This window comes from Drosophila mauritiana, chromosome 3R (genome assembly GCF_004382145.1).
Source record: "Drosophila mauritiana strain mau12 chromosome 3R, ASM438214v1, whole genome shotgun sequence".
Taxonomy (NCBI): domain Eukaryota; kingdom Metazoa; phylum Arthropoda; class Insecta; order Diptera; family Drosophilidae; genus Drosophila; species Drosophila mauritiana.
Genome location: NC_046670.1, coordinates 19,282,394 through 19,301,701, shown reverse-complemented (window position 1 = coordinate 19,301,701; position 19,308 = coordinate 19,282,394). Strand labels below are relative to the sequence as shown.

The following is a 19,308-nucleotide window of genomic DNA, read 5'->3' as shown; positions in this document are numbered from 1 at the left end:
CGAGGAGGGGGATTCCCGCGTGAGCGGTTGTTGCCATATTTTAAGTGTTTTCTGGTTTTTCGGCCACTGTGCACGGCGCTTTTAATTCCTCTGCGCGGCGCTCGCCTGTAATTTATGTGCTTAACTTTCACACTCGGCTGGCTAAAACAGTCACCGAAAAATCGTCATAAAAATAGAAAATATATATGAACACTCTCGCACTCGGCCATTTCACACTTTTGCGCCTTTCGGCCGAAAAGCGGTGGAAAATGAAAGCGAAGCCACAAGGACAACGGCTAAATGCGGAGGAGACCGAATACATTCCAGTGAATATTTATGAGCAACCAAAGTAGCATTTGTGCTTTACATTCCGACTTTATTGTGGTCATCGTTGCTGAAGTCCAGCCAGTTGTTGTTGCCTGTGTGAGCAACAGTCCCGTCCATCGTCAAAATTCAGGCCGCCCTTTGTGGCTGCCATTGCTCCACTGGAATAAATATTCAAATTGTATGTAATAGCTTATACTGCTACTACTCTATTCTATGAACTCGAATATGATCATCTAGTAAGGTTGTAATATATCAAATATTTTGTTAGAAACTATCTTTATTATTATGATGTTCAACTGATATTTTAATTAAGCTGTTTTTACTGTGTAATGGTGGCGCTGCTCTTGTTGCTGCTGCCGTCCTCATCTCTGTCAGCTTTTCCGACTCTGATGAGTTTATGCTTGGGGCACATATTACTTTATTCCAGAGTGTGCCTAGCCCCCTGGCCACGCCCCCCGCCCCTGTGGTTTTGGCCCACCAACACAGGCACATGCACACAGTCGGCCATTCATGACTGTCATGAGTTTTCCGCAATTGATGGTCTAATTATGCCGCCAACACTAAATTTCATGACTTTGCTGGTCGACGAAGGCCGCCGATGATGAGGGGGCTGGGGGGAGGGGGTATTTTCCGAGAAGGGGAATTGTAATTTAATGGAAAAACATTTTGCCACACATCCACGGAGAGCGGAAAATGGGAGCTGAAGCCAAGGGCCACTTTACAGTTTGACAGCCACTGCCAGACGGTTGACATTTTAGCTCGGATTTATGGCCAGCACTTTGAAAGGGCTTATGTTAATGCAACAGTTTGAGATGCGTAGTTTTATGGATTTGAGTTAAAGAGCTCTTTTTAACTTATGGAGGCATTAACACCAGCTGAAAGGATGGTTATTATATAAAACATATTTCTTATTGAAGCTTGAATATTAAACATAACCAATAAGAAGTAAATTATTTAGATGAATAAATGTATTCTAATCAACTTAAAAGAGGTATTAAGTTACTCTTTAGTTACTATTAGCTTATTTTTACTATTTGATTAAGCCAATTAGCTAGTCATATTTTTTGTAGCCGGCTAATTGAGGTCCACTCAATCGATAAACGCTGTCGTGCCCCCAGTTGGATTTGTAAAGCCGAACTGGTAATTATCATACCGAAACCAATGGGGCACATCAAAATGTTCACACTTCATAATATTTGCATATTAATGTGCATGTATAATTAGCTTCGAAATAATTAATGCCCGAAAACAAGAAACCTAATCGAATGCCAAGGCAAAGGCAACAGCAAGCATCTCCTAATTAGAATCCATGGCATCGGAGAATATTTGATGTGTGAAGTTAGTTAGCCGGAGTTAGTTCTCGCCGAGAGTTTCGACTGGAAGGTCTCTGGCACTAATAAGTCTTTAAATATGTATCCAAATTGGCTCGTTCTGCTCCACTTGCCGCTGGTTTGTTTGGGAGTTGTTTCGCAAACATTTGCACAGCCGCTGACAAAGTAGGTCGTGTGGATGTGCTGGAATGAGTCTCGCCCAGTGTGTGGGTGATGGTGGGTGGTGGTTAGCGGGTCAATCTATTGAGCAAACTATTTGCTTACAGGCACCACAACACCGGCATCCTGAGCATCAATCGGGCGGTGGGACAGAAGATTGAGGAAGCCGCGCTCCTGCAGCATCTGCAACAAATCACGGGCAGCGAAGCGTTGGCGCCATTGTTGCACGAGTTACTGGGCCAAACTGTGCCAAATTGGCAGCAGCCACAGCAGCAGCAGCAACAGCAGCAGCCACACCAGCAGCAGCAGCAGCAGCACTACCAACAACAGCAACCAAAATGGCAGCAACAACAGGCCACAAATCAACCGCAACAAGAACAGGGGCAACACTTTTTTGTTTATGAAAACGCCGCGGGTCAACCACCTCAAATATTGGCCGGGTTCAATGGCGTCAATGTGCAACCTGAACAACCAGGCCAGCAACTGCGTCTCCAGCCAAAGCCAATTCAGACGGCACAACAATATGGAGGAGTCGGGCCAAAAGTCGTTAAGGCGCCGCCAGCCGCAGCTGCAGCCGTTTGGGCGCCACGAGTCGAGAGCCACCCGCCGTAAGTAAACACTGAAAACTACCAACTTATATAATCCATTATTTGCATTAAACAATGCATTTTAATTAGCCAATCCTCATCTGCGGCAACTGCAGCGCCAGCAAGTTGCCAACTCGGCAGCAATCCGTCGGAAGTTGCCGCTCCTGCCAGCCCCACTGCCACGCCCCCCGCGCTGTGTCCGCCTCCATCGGGTGGCCAGGAGACGACCCCCTTGCTCAGTGCCACGGCGCTCAAGGCGACAGCTGGTTAAGTTTTTAATTAAATCGCTGGCATAATTAATAAAGATGCGCATAGAGAGTCGGGCAAAGTGTTGCATACTTTTGGGGCGGCCGATCGCATGGCTGTATTGGTTGCCGTGCACATGTGTGTGTGTGTGTGTATGTGACTCAATATTCATTCATATGACAGCAGCAGCTGTGTCAGTTACTGCAAAAAAAAACTGAACTCGCTTTTATGAAAACATCTTTATTAAATTCAAGGGTTAACAGATTTATCAGATTTTTTCCGCACACTTTCTGGTTAAATCGTAACCAGATTTAGTTGCCAAACTCTGAAGCCCAGAAACAACCCGAACAATACGTATGAGACTTATTTGTCAGCGTGGCTGCTCAGGCCTAGCCGGTCCTCCGCCCACCAGGACTCGTTTCGAGCTGTCACCGAACTCAGCATAAAAGTAAAACATTCAACTAAAAACAATTTCTAAAAATATATGTGTACGTACACACGAACATAAAACATGCAACACGAAAAAACCGCACAAAACACTTCACGTTGAGTGCGACTCGCAAATTGTGGGGCGTCTGTGTGAGTGAGCTGCACCACCGCCACCACCAGCACCACCGCAGAAAAGAAGCAAAATAATAAATAAAAATCCGCAAAATGTATGTGTGGCGGAGCGTTGAGTCTGCGGCGGAGTGTTTTTCGCAAGTGTTTGAGCGGGAAAATGAAAGTGCTGAAGTGTCGCCCATTGTTTGTCCTGTCAACGGAGCAGGCAGCTGCTGCATTTGCATTGGCCGCAAGGAGTTGATGACCGGAATAGTTGGGGGATGGGTCCAAAAGCAGGTCTATTCCTTGGTATCGAAACAATGAGAGTGGCGGGTTAACTGAAGGGACGCTCTTAGAGTCAAACTAAAATTTTAATATACTTACTAAAAAAGGACATATACTCTCAAAGAAAGTTACGTTTAATTTAAGAGATATTAACGAGCATACCCAGCAATCTATTCGCTAGAAGTCGAAAATTGTTCTGAGCATACATATCTAGTTTAAAAATGTGTATTTGTTAAGATCAAAGTCTTCCAAATCTGAAGTTCGTAGTAGGTCCTGGCAGTCAAAACTGAAATTGAATTGGATGTGGTTGTGGCTCCGACCCTCTGACGTCTTGCAGATGTGAGTAAACTGGCATTCGGATGGCTCCTTTGTTGTCATCGGCACTTTGGTACACATTTTATAGAGCTCCATTCGAAGGCTCTAATTTCATGCGCGCATAATCAGGGAGCGTGGCTAATTAAATTCTAAACATTCGCCACCATGAGCGCACTAAAAAATGTTTTATATGACTAGAGTCTCGAGCGCCCTCCACTGTTTCCCCATCTCTCCGTGAAATCTAACCCCATCCCACACCATTCCACACCATACCATCCCATTCCAAGGCAGCCTTCGTTCCAATCTCGAGCTGGTGCTTTGTAATTGCAGATCCCGGACTTCGTACACGCCCCTATGCAAATGGCACAAAGCTGATGCTGCTGTTGTTGCCGCTATTACACTGGGAAAAACTTTAAAAGTAATATTTAACATGCAATAGAAAATTCTCAGTTAAAATGCGCGTTTCTTATATATTCAGGTTCTTTTTCGGGCTGTTTGCAGCTTTGCCGCACTTCATTTTTTCCAGTGCTTATGCTGCTGCTCCTGCTCCCTGTTGTTCTCTTTGTGCCCATCTGCAACCTCATCTCATCTCGCGCTGACGGCTTTTGAACTGCCTTCGCTTGTTGTCGTTGTCGTACTCTAAATTAACCGTTTCGTTACGTCAGCGCTGTCTTTTGTGCGTTGACAGAAGCGATTGTTGTTGCTGCTGCTGCTGCTGCTACAGCCACTGCCAAGCGAGTCCTGTAGTCCCGTAGCGGAGTCCTGTTTAGTTGCAAGTTTGTATGAGGCAGCCGTGCGTGCCCGGTCGCCTGGCAATTGGAGCAATCAGCCAGCTGAACTCAGCCCGGCTCTTCAGCTTTTTGGCCCATTTGCAGCTCCAGACAACCCATGCCGTGCCCAAATCCCACTCTCAATCCCAATCCTGTACCCAAGCGCAATGGCTGTGCCCCAGCACTCAGCACAGCTCGGAGACAGTTGGCTTTGTCTTGTCAGCTGGGTCCTGGCACTGTCCTGATTGGCATTCACAATTAGCGAGTGGGTAAATAGAGAGTTGCTGCAAGAATGCTCCAAGTCCTGGTGCCAAATATAAACAAGAGCTATTTTTGGGGGATCGCGAACTAGCCCTTTTATTGTAGAGGATCACAACAGTTCCTAATATATAAAGCTCATTACTAAAAGCTTACAGTTGCCTTTTATCTGAAGGTGCTAATAGTCCTCTTGACAATCATTGAAGATATCCATCAGTTAAATGTTGCACTTATAACATGGGTCATCTCATTCTTATTATGCTTTTGAATCCACACTCCACACCCAAACCGTAGCACCCATTTTCCAAAATGGTCAACTGAAATGCCTGAAAGTATGCAGCAAGATACAGTTCACGCACACAATGACATCCTCTAAAGAGAGAGAGAGAGTGTGTGCGTGTTTGTGTGGCAATGGAATAATGTACTCTTAATTTGTTATGCGTGTGTGATTAATGATCCATGCATAACGATAACTTTGACTCATTACACCTGCTGATTTATCGCTGTCAACGGGCGGTCCACAATGTGACCCAACCTCGCCCCACGTCCATAACCACCCCCCTTTTCACCCACACAAAAACACACGCACACACTCACATCATCACAGGCACGTGTAAATGAATTTTGAATTTTGATTCGGCCACTTTCGCTTAATCATTTCGCAATTAGCCGGCATTGTTAGGGTATTTGCATTGATTTATTGACGCTGTCGCCAAGATTGCGCTGCGTTCAATTTTCCCTATTGGCATTTTTAATTTTCTCATTTTCCATGTCAGTTAATTTTCCACTACAGTTCGCCAGCATGGAAAATGCACAATTAATTATGCTTACTGCTGGTTTTTGCCTCCATTGACTTTTTCGCTTTTCCCGTTTTCTTTCTCCACTTTATTCACTTGCATTTTCGCACTTTTCCGACCTTTGGAAAGTGTGAAGATTCAGCTGTATCGATGGAAATTGAAGTAATTAATGGGCGTGGCACTTGTACCGCCTGCACTAATGACCCATATTATGAGGTTATACCTGTAGTCCACTTGTCTGCCTGTCCGTGTCTCTGGGTTTTCGCGATTGCCAGTGCATTTGTGATGACATCTCGAATGTGTTAAGTAATTGCAAAAGGCATCGATGAGTCGCCGAAACCAAAGACTGGGGAAACGGGCAACACTCGTCTGCAAAGACTGATGAACTGCAGTTAATTGAAGTCTATTTGGGTTGATGGATGGTCGGCCTGGTCGGAAGACTCGACGGCGTTTTGAGTGCCGGGGGAGAGGGTCTTAATTAGGGTATTTGGTAGACAAACGAGCCTCCATCCGCTTAAGCAGGTCGAAAGAAGCGGGTTAGCTGGAGTTTGGCAAGATCGGACGGAAAGATTGGCTTCATGTCATGTGGAAATTATAAAGGGGGCGTCCAAAGTTGGTTTTGAAAAATATTTGAATAATTTCATCGCCATTAGTTTTATGAATCTTGCTTTGAGTAAATTCTTGCTAGTAAATAAACGCATTATTGATATTGTTTTCATATTCCCTTCAGATTAATTTGAAATGCCCCCTGTGGAAGTGAGCATCCGCCAAGGAGTTGCATTTTTGGCCTTGTATGTGCTGCTCCTGGCCGCTTTGGTCCGTCCCCAGATGAACTTCAGCATATTCGTGGACTCGTTCTTCCTGCAGGTCAATCACTCGGTGGTAATGGTGCTGAGCTACCGGTTTGATTCCTACATGGCGATGGCCGCCGCACCACTCAGTGCCGTTACGGTGTTTGCTCTTTCAAAGTGGAACGAAGACTGCGAGAATCCCTCCTCCAGAAAGCTGGTGATCGTGGGCGTGACATGCTTGTATTGCTTGGTGCTGGTGGCCAATGTCCTGGCCAATGGAATAGTGGTGCAGCAGGCGTTGATTCGCTTTGATCAGTGTCCGTATCGGGCGTGGTATATGTACGGCCAGATGGCCACGTCCTTCATCAAATCCTCGTTTGCTGATGTCCAGGAAGTTTTCACCGGACGGCCCCAACGTCGGCCCCGACTTATATATCGTTTGCATTAGGTACATCCAAGAAATGAGTGAAACTGTCTTCTATTCCTGAATATATTTGCAAATGCTTTAAGGAAACGTATTAGGTGAATACATCATTCTTTATGCTTATTTGTTTAATTATACGAGCCCTAAATATATATAAAAATTTGACCTCATAACTATATATATATATTTATTTATTAAATTCTGGATATTGCAATCGGATAATCTTAATTTAATAAACGTTAAATTCAGTTTACAATTTCCGCTTTGCCTTGTTTAAATTTGAATTTCCAAGGCATCAGAAATTCTTCAAGGTGCCTGTGAATTATTGTGAGCGGTGATTATTTATCGGCCACTGTGACTTTATCTGGACATTAACAGGAAAACAATGAACCCGAAGTTCAAGTCTGTCTGAGGTTTCCATCTGACCAAATGCTGGTGATTGGACTGTGGGTGGTGCAGAATGGGTGGATGGGTGGGGTGGTTATGTCGATGGTAAATGATGTGCACAGTTTGTTGCGGTCGAGTTGCATATTAGATTTAATGCGATTTGCATTCGCCGCTGCCTGCATCGATAATGATGCGCTGCCCCAGGCGACACTTGGCTGTTTGGATTGGTTTGGTTGGCCAGTTGGGACTGGGATTGAGTTAGGAGTCTGGGGCAGGGAACGTTTGTCTAGGAAACCGCAGAGGCGGCGCAGAATCCTTCGGTTTTTGGGGGCGGTACATAGGGGCAACGAGGCGGGGCGGGGCGTGTCTGGCGAGTAAGTAATTTTGTGGTTGTATTCCGGGGCACGTTGCTTTGAGGCTACCAACTCGATCGGCGTTGTGGCGTGTGCTTTTGGCAAATAGTTAAGCGCAAACAGAGGCCGCCCCCTCAAAAGGCCCACGGGTGGAATCCGGGCTCGGATAACACAAATTTTATGCTGGGCTTAAGCAAAAGTATACTATACGATTCAAACTCTGACGCAAATTCCCAACAAAATGCTTTGCATATGATTCCCCAAACAGCAAAAAATTCATTGTTTTCTCTGGCGCTCGCAAAACATGTCTTTGATCTCCAAAACATGTGCGCAATATGACAAAACAAAATATAAAAGTACAGAATTAAAAACGGGCCAATTTACACACAAAAGGGAAAACAAAATGTTACGAAAAAAACGTTCTGATTATGCATATGCAAAATAAAAATCGCAAGCAAATTAAACGAAACGAAATGTAAGTGCTTAAAACAAAGCTAAATGAGTTCTGACTTTGCCGGGGGCATTAAATATTTCCCCAAAAAAAATGCGAGAAATGCTGAAACCCGAAAGCGGTTTTCCCCGAGACACTAAAACTTATTTATGCCTTCGTTTTGATCGAGGGGGTGGCCTGCTGTCTCTTTCTCGACCGCCTCTTCCCTCTCTTTCTAGAGTCACGAACGTGTGCGCTTGACATTCCCACCCAAAAATATAAAACATCGGAACATGCTAATTTATTTTTGAACTGCGGGAAAAAACAGCGATGTTGGCTGCCAGCAACTGTAAACAAACTGTGGTTAAACCCCGTCGACCATCCCAACTATGCCTAAAATATGTAGAACGATTTGTCTCCGATTTCGTCATTTTTGTGAAATTTGGGTTTTAATCGGATCTCTAGATATTCCCAGAAGTCGTCTAACATTATTGATATATGGCTATAAAATCTACAAGAATAGAAAAGAAAATTTAACCTACGCTTACTCATGTTATTTAAAAATAGATAAGGTAATCAGGAAATACATACAAATAAATAAGGTAATCAGGAAATATTTCGGTAGAAAACATTTCCATTGTATCATTACTTAGACTGATTTATTAAATATTTCATAAATACTCGCTCATATCCAAAAAATTAGCATTAATTAGTCGCAATTCTTTAGAATTAATTGAAAAGGTAATTTATGTGTTTACTGAATTATTACAACAGAATTTGTCAAGTAATAAAGCTAAGTGCCTGCCAAAAGTTGATTCAACTCATCATATTTAGTCTTTTTATTTAATATTTAAATTTGAAACATAAACACTGGGTATCAGGAGAACGAGCCTTTCTCTTAAAGGCTTAAACATGGCTTAGATTTTCCTAACTCTTATCTTAAGTGATCATAAAAAGTCGCCAATTAAAGTAGCTCACTTTAAAGTGTGCTCTAATTTCGTTTTGTTTTATTTAGAGACTGAGGAGAGCTACCAGTTTGAATTAAGATATCATCTCGGAACTGAGGTTCAGCATTCAAAAGGCAGTGCCTGGGATTTTCCCGATGGGATGTGACGAGATGTTATTGAACCGCCGCAGGATTATCAGTACTCGAAAAGACAGTTGGGTGACAAAATTTGAAATGTCAGATCAATGCGAGGCAATAAAATGCAGTGATTGATGTGCCAATTTGTAATTTGTTAATTAACATATTCCCGTCCCGCCTTAATTACCGCTGGCCACACAAGCGCCCAAGTTCAGTGGTACAAAGCGAGCGCAATTAATATTTTTATTACGTACAATTTGGATTAATTGCCGTGCACATTCCATGAATCATCCCATCAAATGTGTGTCAACGCGAGCGCCTCATAGTCGAGAGCATCCCGGCCAGATTTGCATTTCTTTTGTATTAAGTCCCTGACGCCACAAACCCGATCTCCGGCTTCCCTCAAGTGTTCCTGACCTGTGCTCCTCGCCTCAACGTGTGTCACTCACTCCGCGAACCACTGAATCTCAATCTGGGCATCTCAGCATCAGATTCAGCTTGAGATACAGATTCATCTCGGCTCAGTTGGAAATCAAAGTTTGGAAACCGGATTTGCATGCCAATACTCGTAAAGCGAAGTCTGGCAAACAAAACAAAACAAATCAAACGAATGAAATGAAATTCTTTCGGCTTTCGCCTGGCTTTTGCTTTAAATACAAAATCGCTCGGCTCAGAACATTAGACTGGTTTAAGAGCTCGAATTAAGCGTACTGACAGGGAATAAAGTCGGACGTCAGCCAAAATCACATAAAGATCCTCCAGCAAGTGTGAACAACCAACAGAGTGCTAAAATTAAATTCATCTCAATTATATAAAATCAATTTTTGCGTTAAAACTCGTACATTTCCAATGGCTTTCAAGTACAATACACAAATGGTAAGCATCTTCATTGAACTGCTTAATTATTGTTTGCAAATTAGGCTAAACAACAATTTAAATTCCATTCGCCAATTAGTATCGTAAAGAATGAGAAACATTTGCTTAAGGTTCCCTAAAAAATAAAATATATTACCAATTAATCTGTATTAACTTTTTGTGAGAAATGTCTTTCGATTAAATTTCAATTAAAACGGCAATGAATGCCATCTAATAAATAACGTCAAATTGACTCTGAATATCCCCTAATATGATTTTGATTAATTTTTCTTTTTTGTTCAGATCCTGCTGAGCTGCGGTTTGGCTGTGCTCTTCGGCTTCTCGGAAGCCCTACCTCGATACAGTCGAACCAAGGACCTGGGAACATCCGCCAGCTCCCCCAGCTTCGCATATGCACCCAGGCCACAGGAACCGATGACCCTCACTGGAAACTACAATCTCATCATGCCCGACTACTACGATCACCATCCCGCGGAGTCCATGCAACTGCAGAACTTTGCCAACTTCTACGATGCCCAAATGAGTCCCGACTCCGATCTCGGAATGGAGGAGTCGCAGTTCTTGAGCCACACCCCGGTGAGGGCACCTCAGCCCTTGACGGCCGAGGAGAAACGTGCTCGCCAGCAGATTCCCCACGTGGACATCAACCGGGAGAAGAAGGCCCTGCTCAAGCTGAAGAAGGGCAGCACCAAGCCCAGAGGAGCCGATCACCAGGAGTGGGACCAGTTCGACTACGATCTGTACAGCCTGAATCCCGGCGATAGCAAGAAGTACAACTACGATGCCTAGATGGATTCGATTCCCTTCTAAATCGACTGTATATGTTTATGTTTTTGTTTTCCGTTGGCTTAAGCGCACAAATAAATTATTTATTTATTGTTAACTGCAATCACATTTTCGTCATTTTGATCGGAATGCTGTTCAAGCCACTTTTTGCTGATGCCATCTAATTCCATATAATTGGCCAAAATCCATTAACATTCACTTTATCACCGAAAGCAGGCCAAAATGGGCGAATAAAAACAGGGATGAGACGATTGTGGGTATTTTTAGACAAGTAAATGGATTAATTGGAATTGAATTGCATGGCTTAAAAATAACACAATTTTAAGCAATTTTTGTTCATAAATTGATGCATATCAAAAGATACTCAAAAAAAAGAAGACAGAAAATTATTTTGGGAACTGTGAATAACCCAAATATCGACATATTAAATAAACGTATACGTTTCCTTAATAGGAGACACAGCCATGAGTCAGTTAAGAAATTAATTATCTTGATTTTTTGTATAAGCACAAAGTCAAATTTGGATCACCGAAAATGTTTTGTTTTCATAATAAATTGTATGTGATTTTAGTAAACAATATAACCAAAATCGACAATACCATACTATGCACTTCACTTTCACATAAACAGACTTTTATTTCACGAAAATTTTCCGTCAACTAAGTAAAACCACATTTCATTGTTGATCCAAGAGAATCCGCTTGAGTTCCTCGATCCGATCCGGCGAGGGCTCAAAGAACGAGCTGTCCACCTGGACTTCCTGGTGTTTGTAAATGCGACGCGGCTGGGGGCGATTGGCATGGTAGGTGGTCAGGGCAGCGGCATGATCCGCCGCCTCCACGTTTCCGCAAGCCTGGGATGGGTGCCCTGGGTAGACACGTGGCTTTAGCCGAGGCTTCCTGGGGGGAGTGATCACCTGGAGTTCCTGGAGTTGTTCACCCGATGGCTGGTCATAAAGGTAGCCATCATCGGCGCCGGCCCAAACCAAGCTCAGTGCCACTCCGAGCATCATCACCTAGCAGGGTTAAGCGTTTGACGTCATCAGTGGGAAAACGAGTTATGTAGTATTCCGATTTTCGATCTGTGACTATTACCACAAAAGTTAGCACCGAAGTCGTCTTCATGGTTCTCCGTTTCTAATTCTTAATATGTCTCGTCGCTTCGGGCGCACAAAACTGACTGGCTCGAAGAAGCTGTTTCCATTCTGCTAATTTTTGGTATTCCCCTGCCCTTAGAACCTATTATGCAATTATGCTAACGCTTATGACATAACCAAATCACTACAAGAGTGAAAAAGGCTTTAATATTAACATAGAAATAAATAAATATCGTAGAATTGGTATATAATTTTAATAAATTTGAAATCGCTGCTTCTGATTATGATATAGTGGAATATATGCAAATGGTGGCCCGTTCTATGTTTTTGCTGTACCATATGCTGTTAAAACTGTAATCTCCAGGCGGAAGTGGAAGGATGTTGGTGAAGTGCTCACTCAGAAATTGGGAGGGGAGTCTATCTATGACAAGGTCGTGCTGCAAAAATGTGATTAAATAACATTAAGAAATAATCATTTGAACACTTCACATTAACACACGTCATAGGGACATTTATGGTTGGTATTTGTGTAGCTTGTGGTGATCTCCTCGAAAAGTCTGAGCATCGGATTCGCCAAGTTCTTCTTGGATGCCATAAATTTGCAAACATCTATGCTGGCGGCTATGGTTATGGGCATATAGGACCAAAATCTCCTCGAAATTTGAAGTTTTGCCTACATCAATATATACGTTTAGTGAGTGCTATTTTTAAGAATTTTTTTTCGATACATACCGATGCGTTCGTGATGGGTACTTTGTAAATATTGGCCTTGAGCGATATGTACTTATACGATCGATTAACGGATTTTATGAAACAGTACTCGAAGTTTAAAAATGCCGGGTCCGTTGCATGGCATTTAATATTTGTAAACTCAAGCTTGGAGGCGTTCTAGGGTTAAAAACAAATGACTGCAACTTTATAGTGTAAGATCATTTATTTTGTTGTATCCTTACTTCCATTATATTTCCAAAAAATATAACTAGCACAAAGAATTTTTCTGCCTTGAAGTACATTTGTGTTCCTCAACAAGTCAACGATAACTAAAGTCATTCAATTTTCATAAACTAAATGTGCTTTGGTAATGAGAAATTGATTAATTACAAAGTGTTTTTATTGATCTGGAACCATTTAAATATTATCTATACATCAAATAAATAGCGTCATTAAGCTATATATGTCAATGAAATTTTAATTAGTATCAACAATATTTTTGCGAACCTATAACTCTCTTTTCCTATCTGTTTTGATAGATTTAATTTCCATTTTGTCATCCTAGATTCCCATTTCCATTTACGCCCAGACATTTGCATCTATGTTAAGGCACATCGACCCTATTTCTCGCTGTGTAATCAATTTAGCTAATTAGCATTTGATGGCTCGACCATATGCAATCCCACAATAAAATATCACCATCACCAGCTGATTGAGCAACATGTAACAGGTTATGCGATTAACATATTTGCTGAATCGAATGGACTTCCATTATACTCGTATGCCTACTTTTGGGCTTGTTAAATTTAACCCGAAACGGTAAGCATGCGTGATTTAAAATTTAAACTGTGATCGATTTATTTACAACAAACGACGAACTGACAACTAAGCATAACAACTAATAAATTCGATGTGAAATTCGGTGAGTGAGATTAGAGAGGACATTTAATTGTAAGGGTATCTGGAGAGGACCTGCTCCTTGCGCTCGAAAGTGCGTCGATTCTTTGGTCGCAACTGACCCTGACTGTTGACAGCAGCTCCCGCTGGCACATAGATCACCTGGCTCTTGTAGCAGCCTTCCACTCGAGGCTGTGTACTGGCCCGCACCGTCTGCAGCACCCGCTGGTGGCTCTCATCCACCTCGCCGGGATTGAGCTCCTTCTGCTGGCAGGCTCCACCTCCCGGGCAGCTGGTCACGAACCTCTGGTACTCTCGATTTTCTCCGGGAGTGCCCTGCTTGTAGTCATAGGCATCCAAAGAGGAGCTCTGCGACTGAGCCACCTGGTTACCCACTCGAGTTTGTGGTGGCGCAGCTCCGGTGGCCTGCAATAGCTGAGCCTGCACCTCATTGGGCGCCACACCTGATCCATGTCCTGCATCCAGCACCTGTTGCCCCGAGCCGGTCGTCACGGGGGCATAGGGAAACGGATTGCCGAAGAACAATTTCTGGGCAGGCTGCTGAGGTGGCAAATAGCTTGCAGGTGGCTGCTGCTGTTGGGGGAAGTAATTGGGTGTCTGGGGTGGAGGTTGCAGGGGCTGCGACTGGTGCTGCAGGTGAGGTGGCCCATAGCTGGTCAGTGGCTGGGCAGGAGCAGCGGGAGCTGGAGGCGCAAAGGGCACGGTGCCAGACTGGTAGTTGGTGCTTACCAGCAGGGGATTCTGGTAGCTAGAAGTGTGCAATTGTTGGCGGGGAGCCTGATGATACTGCGGCACCTGTCGCTGCTGGAATACCTGGACAATATGCGTCTGATGATCCTCATAGATAGCCGGTGCCCTTTGGGTTTCCAAGCCGTAGGTGCGACCCAAAGTTTGCACCACGAACTTGGTGGCTTGAGGCTGCTGGTGCTGATGGTAGGTTTCCGCCACGAAAGGAGTCGGTGGACGGTGGTAATGATAGTCCTGGCAGCTAACCAAAGCCAGCTGTGGGTTAAAAATTAAATCCAGCTTAGAGGTATATCCTTTGGGTAGGCAGCACTGGTTAACCCACCGTCGAGATTAACAGCCACAGGGAGGGCATCTTGCTCGCTTTTTTTGTTGGACACTCGACGCGTTGTGATCTCTTCGCCGGCTGGCAACTAAATGAACTTCGGCAGGGCAGACACCCGCCAAGCCAACCCAACCCGCCAGAAGATCACTCCGAAAACGGGTTTTGGCATAGCTCGGGATGGTGTGGCTCCGACTGCCGCCGCTTCTGCCAGCTGGCTCTGATTCGTTGTAACAGTTCGAACACATAATTTCATAATTTCTTTTCCATTTATTGTCTCTGCGTCGTTTATTTCTTATTTGTTTACCTTTTCCCCGCTCCAACACTCGAAAGATGCTTGCGGCATCATTTGACTATCACTCACGCAAATTTTGTCGTAATTAAAGTGCCAGCTCTGCTGCTCTTTATTGTCTACCTGCATTTCTCCACGCACTCGGAAAAATTATGCCAGTTCTTTATAAACTTAAGACAAAGGCTTTTATCCAAATATCTTGCCATTTTAAAATATAGTTATAATATTAAATTTAGGTGTATTTGTAATAGAGTTAACAAAAATGTTTACCTTTTCATAGCTTTGTTGCTTCAGGCCTATATGGTAATTTCTAGTCCACGGAAATATACCACATTTTTTTTATAGTGCTGAGGGCCGTGAAAATGGTTTCGGCCTTTCCGCTTTTAGCCACTTCAGTATGGTTCGCTTTGGCCAAGTTTAATGTAATTTAATTTGCCTCGCATCATCTGTCTGCGCTTTCTGCGAAGCGAGTTATGTTTTGAAGCTCGGCGAAAAGTAAAAGTTGGATCTTGGCTCAAATACGCAGGCATAACTATTTAACTATATGTTTGTGTTAAGATTTGTCTGCCGATTTGCAAATGATTTGCAAACTATAAAACTCGCATAAGGCCCGTTTAATCTATTTTTATAGGTGCGGTATCTTCAAGTTTTTATGTGTTTTAGATTGCTCATAATGTGTTTATAAGTGTTGATCACCTTATACACACAATTCAAATATAAATTCATTGTTTATTGTGAGGGAGTTACCTTATAATGGTACGTTGATTGCTTGTAATATATATGTGGTCATTAAAGGAGAAGAGAAACTGCATCTTCGATGTGCTGTGTTGTAACTTTACACAAAATAGACGGTCAATTTCAGGTCCATCTTTCATTGTCGTTTCGCACATAATTAGGCTAACCAGACGTATTCATAAATATGCAGCAAACCAGTTGATTTGCTGGCTCCGATGCTGCAACCCAATCCGATTCCCATTCGGCCGGATTAAGCGATTGACACGCACCAGAAATGTTACAGCTCTTGAGCATTAAAGGAAGCCAGACTTTGATATTCGGATTGTGCTGACGTCGTCTTTGTTTCTGCGTTTCCGTTTGACAATTGCACGCAGTCGCCTGCAGCTAAATTCCTTGGCGATTGCCCTCGTCCTTCGTCCTGCTTCCTGCTCTCTGCTTCCTTTGCCATAGTTCCCGAACGCGGGCTAACGTCAATCAAAGACGCGCCCTGTTAAATGCACTTGACTGCCACTTGACACAGCAAATGTTGCTGGCGTTGTTCCGGCGTCAAACAAAACATCTTGGCAAGCCAACTGCCAACACTTGACATTCGCCATGAATGCAGCCGAGATCAGCGGGACCTTCGGTCCTGCAGGGGGTGGTACACTCGAAAAAAGAGTCTCAAAAAATTAACTAATAAGACTCTTTTTAATTTTTATTCAAATAAAGTCAAACCGTTTACCATTACCCTACTAAACCACCTATAGAGATTTTAGTAACATAGTCCATTGTATTTTAGCCTTATAAATTATTTAAATAGCTCCTAACATTTTTCTTTGAAATTAGAACGCAGTGTAAGAACGCACAAAACGCGGACAGCTGTCGCAGATGGAAATGCAGATGCCGAGATGCGGTGGCTTATCACGCTGACACGAGAGCAGGAGGTGCTCATAATGCAAGTGGCCAATGCTGCGTATACGCAATCTGCTGCAGTTAAGTCTTAAAAGCAGGGGGAGCTTGAGTGGAGGATGGGATGTAGGTGGTGGGTGGTGCATGGTTGGGCCGGCGTAGTGTCCTCTCCAACTGGAGTGTGGGTGCGTCTGTGAGTTGTCTGTCTCTGCAGCCTGTTTGCATTCATTGCAGTCATGTATTCAGGGTTATGAGCCCCAGCCAAGTTGCATGCAACCTCCGAGGAGATAGAGCACGTGCACTTCTTCCGCCTGTTTGTGTGCGTGTTTTTTCAGTTTATTTTTTGCCATATAAAGCGTCACTTTAGACACCTGCCTCTGTACATGTGTGAGTGAGTTTGCTAGCCGCTTTGTTGCCGACTTTTGGGCTTTAGTTGCTAGCAGGGGATCTGCTTAATTAGGCGCACCTGCTGGGGCACCGGCAATTTAGTAGCAGCCAAGTTGAATGACCTTTGACAGGCAAGCGAACCAAAAAAACGTAAAAATACAAGAAAGCTGGGGAGAAAAGTCAGCGGCTAACAAACAATGCAACAGCGTTGGAAAACTCGTAAAAAAACGAAGAAAAATCAATTGCATAATGGCGCATGTGTTGCGCAGAACAGCAGGAGTAGAAAATTTGCAACTCTTTTTCCATTTGCACGTTGCAAGACAAAAATAAGAAAAAAAGTGAAAAATTCAACCACCACTTCAAGCAGCGATTTTTGCCTTATTTTTTAATTTTTTTTTTTTTTTTGTAACTGTAGCAGACACACACATTCAAAAGCTGGCGTAGACATATGTGTGTGTGTGTGTGTGTTTGGCAGCTTTTGTTTGCACCCGCATAGGAAGCCATTTAAGTGCGGCTTCTTGAGAAAATTGCAGCCAGAGCGGACAGAGAAAGAGACAGAGCGATGGAGGAGAGATGAGGCCCTTCGAGGACGTCACTAACGAGCAGCCACCTGCACCACCCTCACCCAAAACCAAGACCAACCCCATCCACCCAAGCCACCCCCACCACCCATAATTAACAGGAGCCACAGCAACAGACACGCCAGCGAGAGCTTAGCTCCCTTGTGGGGCCTATCATTTCCTAGGGAGACAACAGAAGCTGAAGGAGGAAAAAATATACAGAAACCCAAAGGGTTTTGGGTTCGGTGGGAGGTGGTTTGGTTTTGGATGGATCGACTGTGGAAACCCGGTCGGTGCAAAAGCCTTTGGCTTGTTGGACGACTCAAGCGCCTTAATAGGCTTAGCAGCGAGTCAACTATCAAAACAAGACCGATAAAAGTTGAGCCCCAGCTCGGAGCTTCTGCTCCTCGTCAGTCCATCCTGATGTGCGAGTAGTATGTGTGTGTGTCCCATGTGCGGAGCACACAATGTGTGTGCTGGGAAAAGGAAAAACTTTGCCTATGTGATATGCCCTCATGCTCCAGATGACGAGGCCCGAATGCTTTGTCAACGCATGCCACATGGAATATTCATCGGCGGAGGCGGTCTGCTGGGGCCAAGGGGGCGTGCCACAGTTTATGGCACGTTTGTGCCGCAGCCAGCTCTCATTATGTGGCAGCCACCGCAAGTACGTGCCCCGGACAGCCCATAAGCGGGCCATGCCTTCCGCCCGGGAATCCGTCTATGCGGAATCTCAGCCAGACCCCAGATCCATGACCATCACAACTTCTTGGGGCTTTGTTCCTTAATTTTCCTTTGATTTCCTTTTTTTAAGCCCACATAAAGCTTTTTATTATTTTCATTTTTATAATCTGCATCGTAAATTACACATTTTTTAAACGCTTTAATATGCACTTAAAGTGCAGTAAATTTGGAAATGTGCTTACATTTCTAATTCCCTTTCCAAAATATCCTTATCAAATAAACAGGAATTTACCCGTGCTTTACATTTTTTGATGACATCCCTCCAAAAAGGCTGGTATATTCTGCACCCAATCTGATTAGTCGTTGCCATCTATAGATTTGCATTATTAACACTCGAATCCGGCGTAATTCGTTGATTAAACCACCGTGGGAGTTCTGGTCCCCGGGTCTAGACCCGCCCATCAAGGTCGGCAGGTGTGGCGCCACCCGCTTTTCGCATTTGGCTGCATCAGCAAACAGTCGCCCGCTCCATGAGAAAGTTCCAGCGAAGCTGCCACAGCGAAATGTTGCTGATGACAGCAGCAATATCAGCCTGCAGTGGCAACAGCTACATCAGCAGCAGCAGCAACTGCCGCTCCCTGGATTTGTTTGCAGTCATTCGCATGTGTCATCATCAGCGGCCGAGATGATGAAGCACAAAATATGCCCAGGCTCGCTAGCAACTAAACTGACTGACTGCCAGTCTGGCTAAAAAAAAAGAAATTAAAAATAAAATATAAAAAAATTGCACAAGCACACAGGCAACCAGACAAATGAGGACGCCAGCGGTGACATGATAGCCTGTGAGCGTCTGCTGCCTATCCTGGTACATTGAAAAAAATAGTTTTCAATGTAGCTGGAAAAAAACTAAAGTATTTTTTGGAATTTAAAACTGCTTGCTAAAACTTTACTCATCATTAAAATTAAGCTAACAAGTGTTGCTGTAAAGAATGAAATATTGGTGTGTTTGAGCACTCTCTTTTTTCCCAGTGCATCGCAGCGTTGGTCTCTGCTGGCTGCGCAGCAGCTGCTTTTTCCATAGCTGCTGCACGCGTTGCACTGCCGCCGCTGCCACTGCCACTGCTGGTGCTGCTGCTTGTTCTCTGCTATATTTAAATACGCTGCGGGTTGCAACGTCGGCTGGCGTGGCACTTCATTTGCTTCCACAACTCATTCATGCTTTGGAGCCCAGACGGCCTGTCAGAGC

The 19,308-nt window shown here is 43.9% G+C and overlaps 6 protein-coding genes across 6 annotated transcripts; 3 read left to right on the top strand and 3 right to left on the bottom strand.

Annotated features, from left to right (window-relative positions):
- Positions 1-1,716: 1,716 nt before the first annotated feature.
- Positions 1,717-2,654, top strand: LOC117145977 (mediator of RNA polymerase II transcription subunit 15). Its single transcript, XM_033311882.1, has 3 exons — positions 1,717-1,802; positions 1,904-2,404; positions 2,474-2,654. The coding sequence occupies exons 1-3, from the start codon at positions 1,717-1,719 to the stop codon at positions 2,652-2,654; spliced, it is 768 nt and encodes a 255-aa protein (XP_033167773.1).
- Positions 2,655-3,642: 988 nt separating this feature from the next.
- Positions 3,643-6,969, top strand: LOC117145362. Its single transcript, XM_033310985.1, has 2 exons — positions 3,643-3,793; positions 6,325-6,969. Exon 2 carries the CDS (start codon positions 6,336-6,338, stop codon positions 6,831-6,833), a length of 498 nt encoding a protein of 165 aa, XP_033166876.1. The 5' UTR covers positions 3,643-3,793; positions 6,325-6,335; the 3' UTR covers positions 6,834-6,969.
- Positions 6,970-9,710: 2,741 nt separating this feature from the next.
- LOC117145361 lies at positions 9,711-10,832 on the top strand. The gene is made up of 2 exons (XM_033310984.1): positions 9,711-9,939; positions 10,222-10,832. Exons 1-2 carry the CDS (start codon positions 9,913-9,915, stop codon positions 10,726-10,728), a joined length of 534 nt encoding a protein of 177 aa, XP_033166875.1. The 5' UTR covers positions 9,711-9,912; the 3' UTR covers positions 10,729-10,832.
- A 553-nt stretch (positions 10,833-11,385) lies between these two features.
- Positions 11,386-11,891, bottom strand: LOC117145208. Its single transcript, XM_033310773.1, has 2 exons — positions 11,820-11,891; positions 11,386-11,740 (listed from the first exon to the last, which is right to left on the bottom strand). The coding sequence occupies exons 1-2, from the start codon at positions 11,847-11,849 to the stop codon at positions 11,402-11,404; spliced, it is 369 nt and encodes a 122-aa protein (XP_033166664.1). The 5' UTR covers positions 11,850-11,891; the 3' UTR covers positions 11,386-11,401.
- Positions 11,892-12,102: 211 nt separating this feature from the next.
- On the bottom strand, positions 12,103-12,834 carry LOC117145856. The gene is made up of 4 exons (XM_033311676.1): positions 12,775-12,834; positions 12,554-12,709; positions 12,321-12,494; positions 12,103-12,258 (listed from the first exon to the last, which is right to left on the bottom strand). The coding sequence occupies exons 1-4, from the start codon at positions 12,832-12,834 to the stop codon at positions 12,103-12,105; spliced, it is 546 nt and encodes a 181-aa protein (XP_033167567.1).
- Positions 12,835-13,365: 531 nt separating this feature from the next.
- LOC117145590 (mediator of RNA polymerase II transcription subunit 15) lies at positions 13,366-14,597 on the bottom strand. Its single transcript, XM_033311296.1, has 2 exons — positions 14,520-14,597; positions 13,366-14,452 (listed from the first exon to the last, which is right to left on the bottom strand). The coding sequence occupies exons 1-2, from the start codon at positions 14,547-14,549 to the stop codon at positions 13,478-13,480; spliced, it is 1,005 nt and encodes a 334-aa protein (XP_033167187.1). The 5' UTR covers positions 14,550-14,597; the 3' UTR covers positions 13,366-13,477.
- Between the last annotated feature and the right edge of the window lie 4,711 nt (positions 14,598-19,308).

Coding starts and splice junctions, on each gene's coding strand:
- LOC117145590 (XM_033311296.1), bottom strand. CDS start 14,549: ATGCCCTCCCTGTGGCTGTTAATCTCGACG. Junction 14,453..14,519: donor TGTGGCTGTTAATCTCGACG/GTGGGTTAACCA, acceptor TTTAACCCACAG/CTGGCTTTGGTTAGCTGCCA.
- LOC117145856 (XM_033311676.1), bottom strand. CDS start 12,834: ATGTACTTCAAGGCAGAAAAATTCTTTGTGCTAGTTATATTTTTTGGA. Junction 12,710..12,774: donor TTTTTGGAAATATAATGGAA/GTAAGGATACAA, acceptor TTTTAACCCTAG/AACGCCTCCAAGCTTGAGTT. Junction 12,495..12,553: donor TACCCATCACGAACGCATCG/GTATGTATCGAA, acceptor ATATTGATGTAG/GCAAAACTTCAAATTTCGAG.
- LOC117145361 (XM_033310984.1), top strand. CDS start 9,913: ATGGCTTTCAAGTACAATACACAAATG. Junction 9,940..10,221: donor TCAAGTACAATACACAAATG/GTAAGCATCTTC, acceptor TTTTTTGTTCAG/ATCCTGCTGAGCTGCGGTTT.
- LOC117145362 (XM_033310985.1), top strand. CDS start 6,336: ATGCCCCCTGTGGAAGTGAGCATCCGCCAAGGAGTTGCATTTTTGGCC.
- LOC117145977 (XM_033311882.1), top strand. CDS start 1,717: ATGTATCCAAATTGGCTCGTTCTGCTCCACTTGCCGCTGGTTTGTTTG. Junction 1,803..1,903: donor TTTGCACAGCCGCTGACAAA/GTAGGTCGTGTG, acceptor ATTTGCTTACAG/GCACCACAACACCGGCATCC. Junction 2,405..2,473: donor CGAGTCGAGAGCCACCCGCC/GTAAGTAAACAC, acceptor CATTTTAATTAG/CCAATCCTCATCTGCGGCAA.
- LOC117145208 (XM_033310773.1), bottom strand. CDS start 11,849: ATGAAGACGACTTCGGTGCTAACTTTTGTG. Junction 11,741..11,819: donor CTTCGGTGCTAACTTTTGTG/GTAATAGTCACA, acceptor TAACCCTGCTAG/GTGATGATGCTCGGAGTGGC.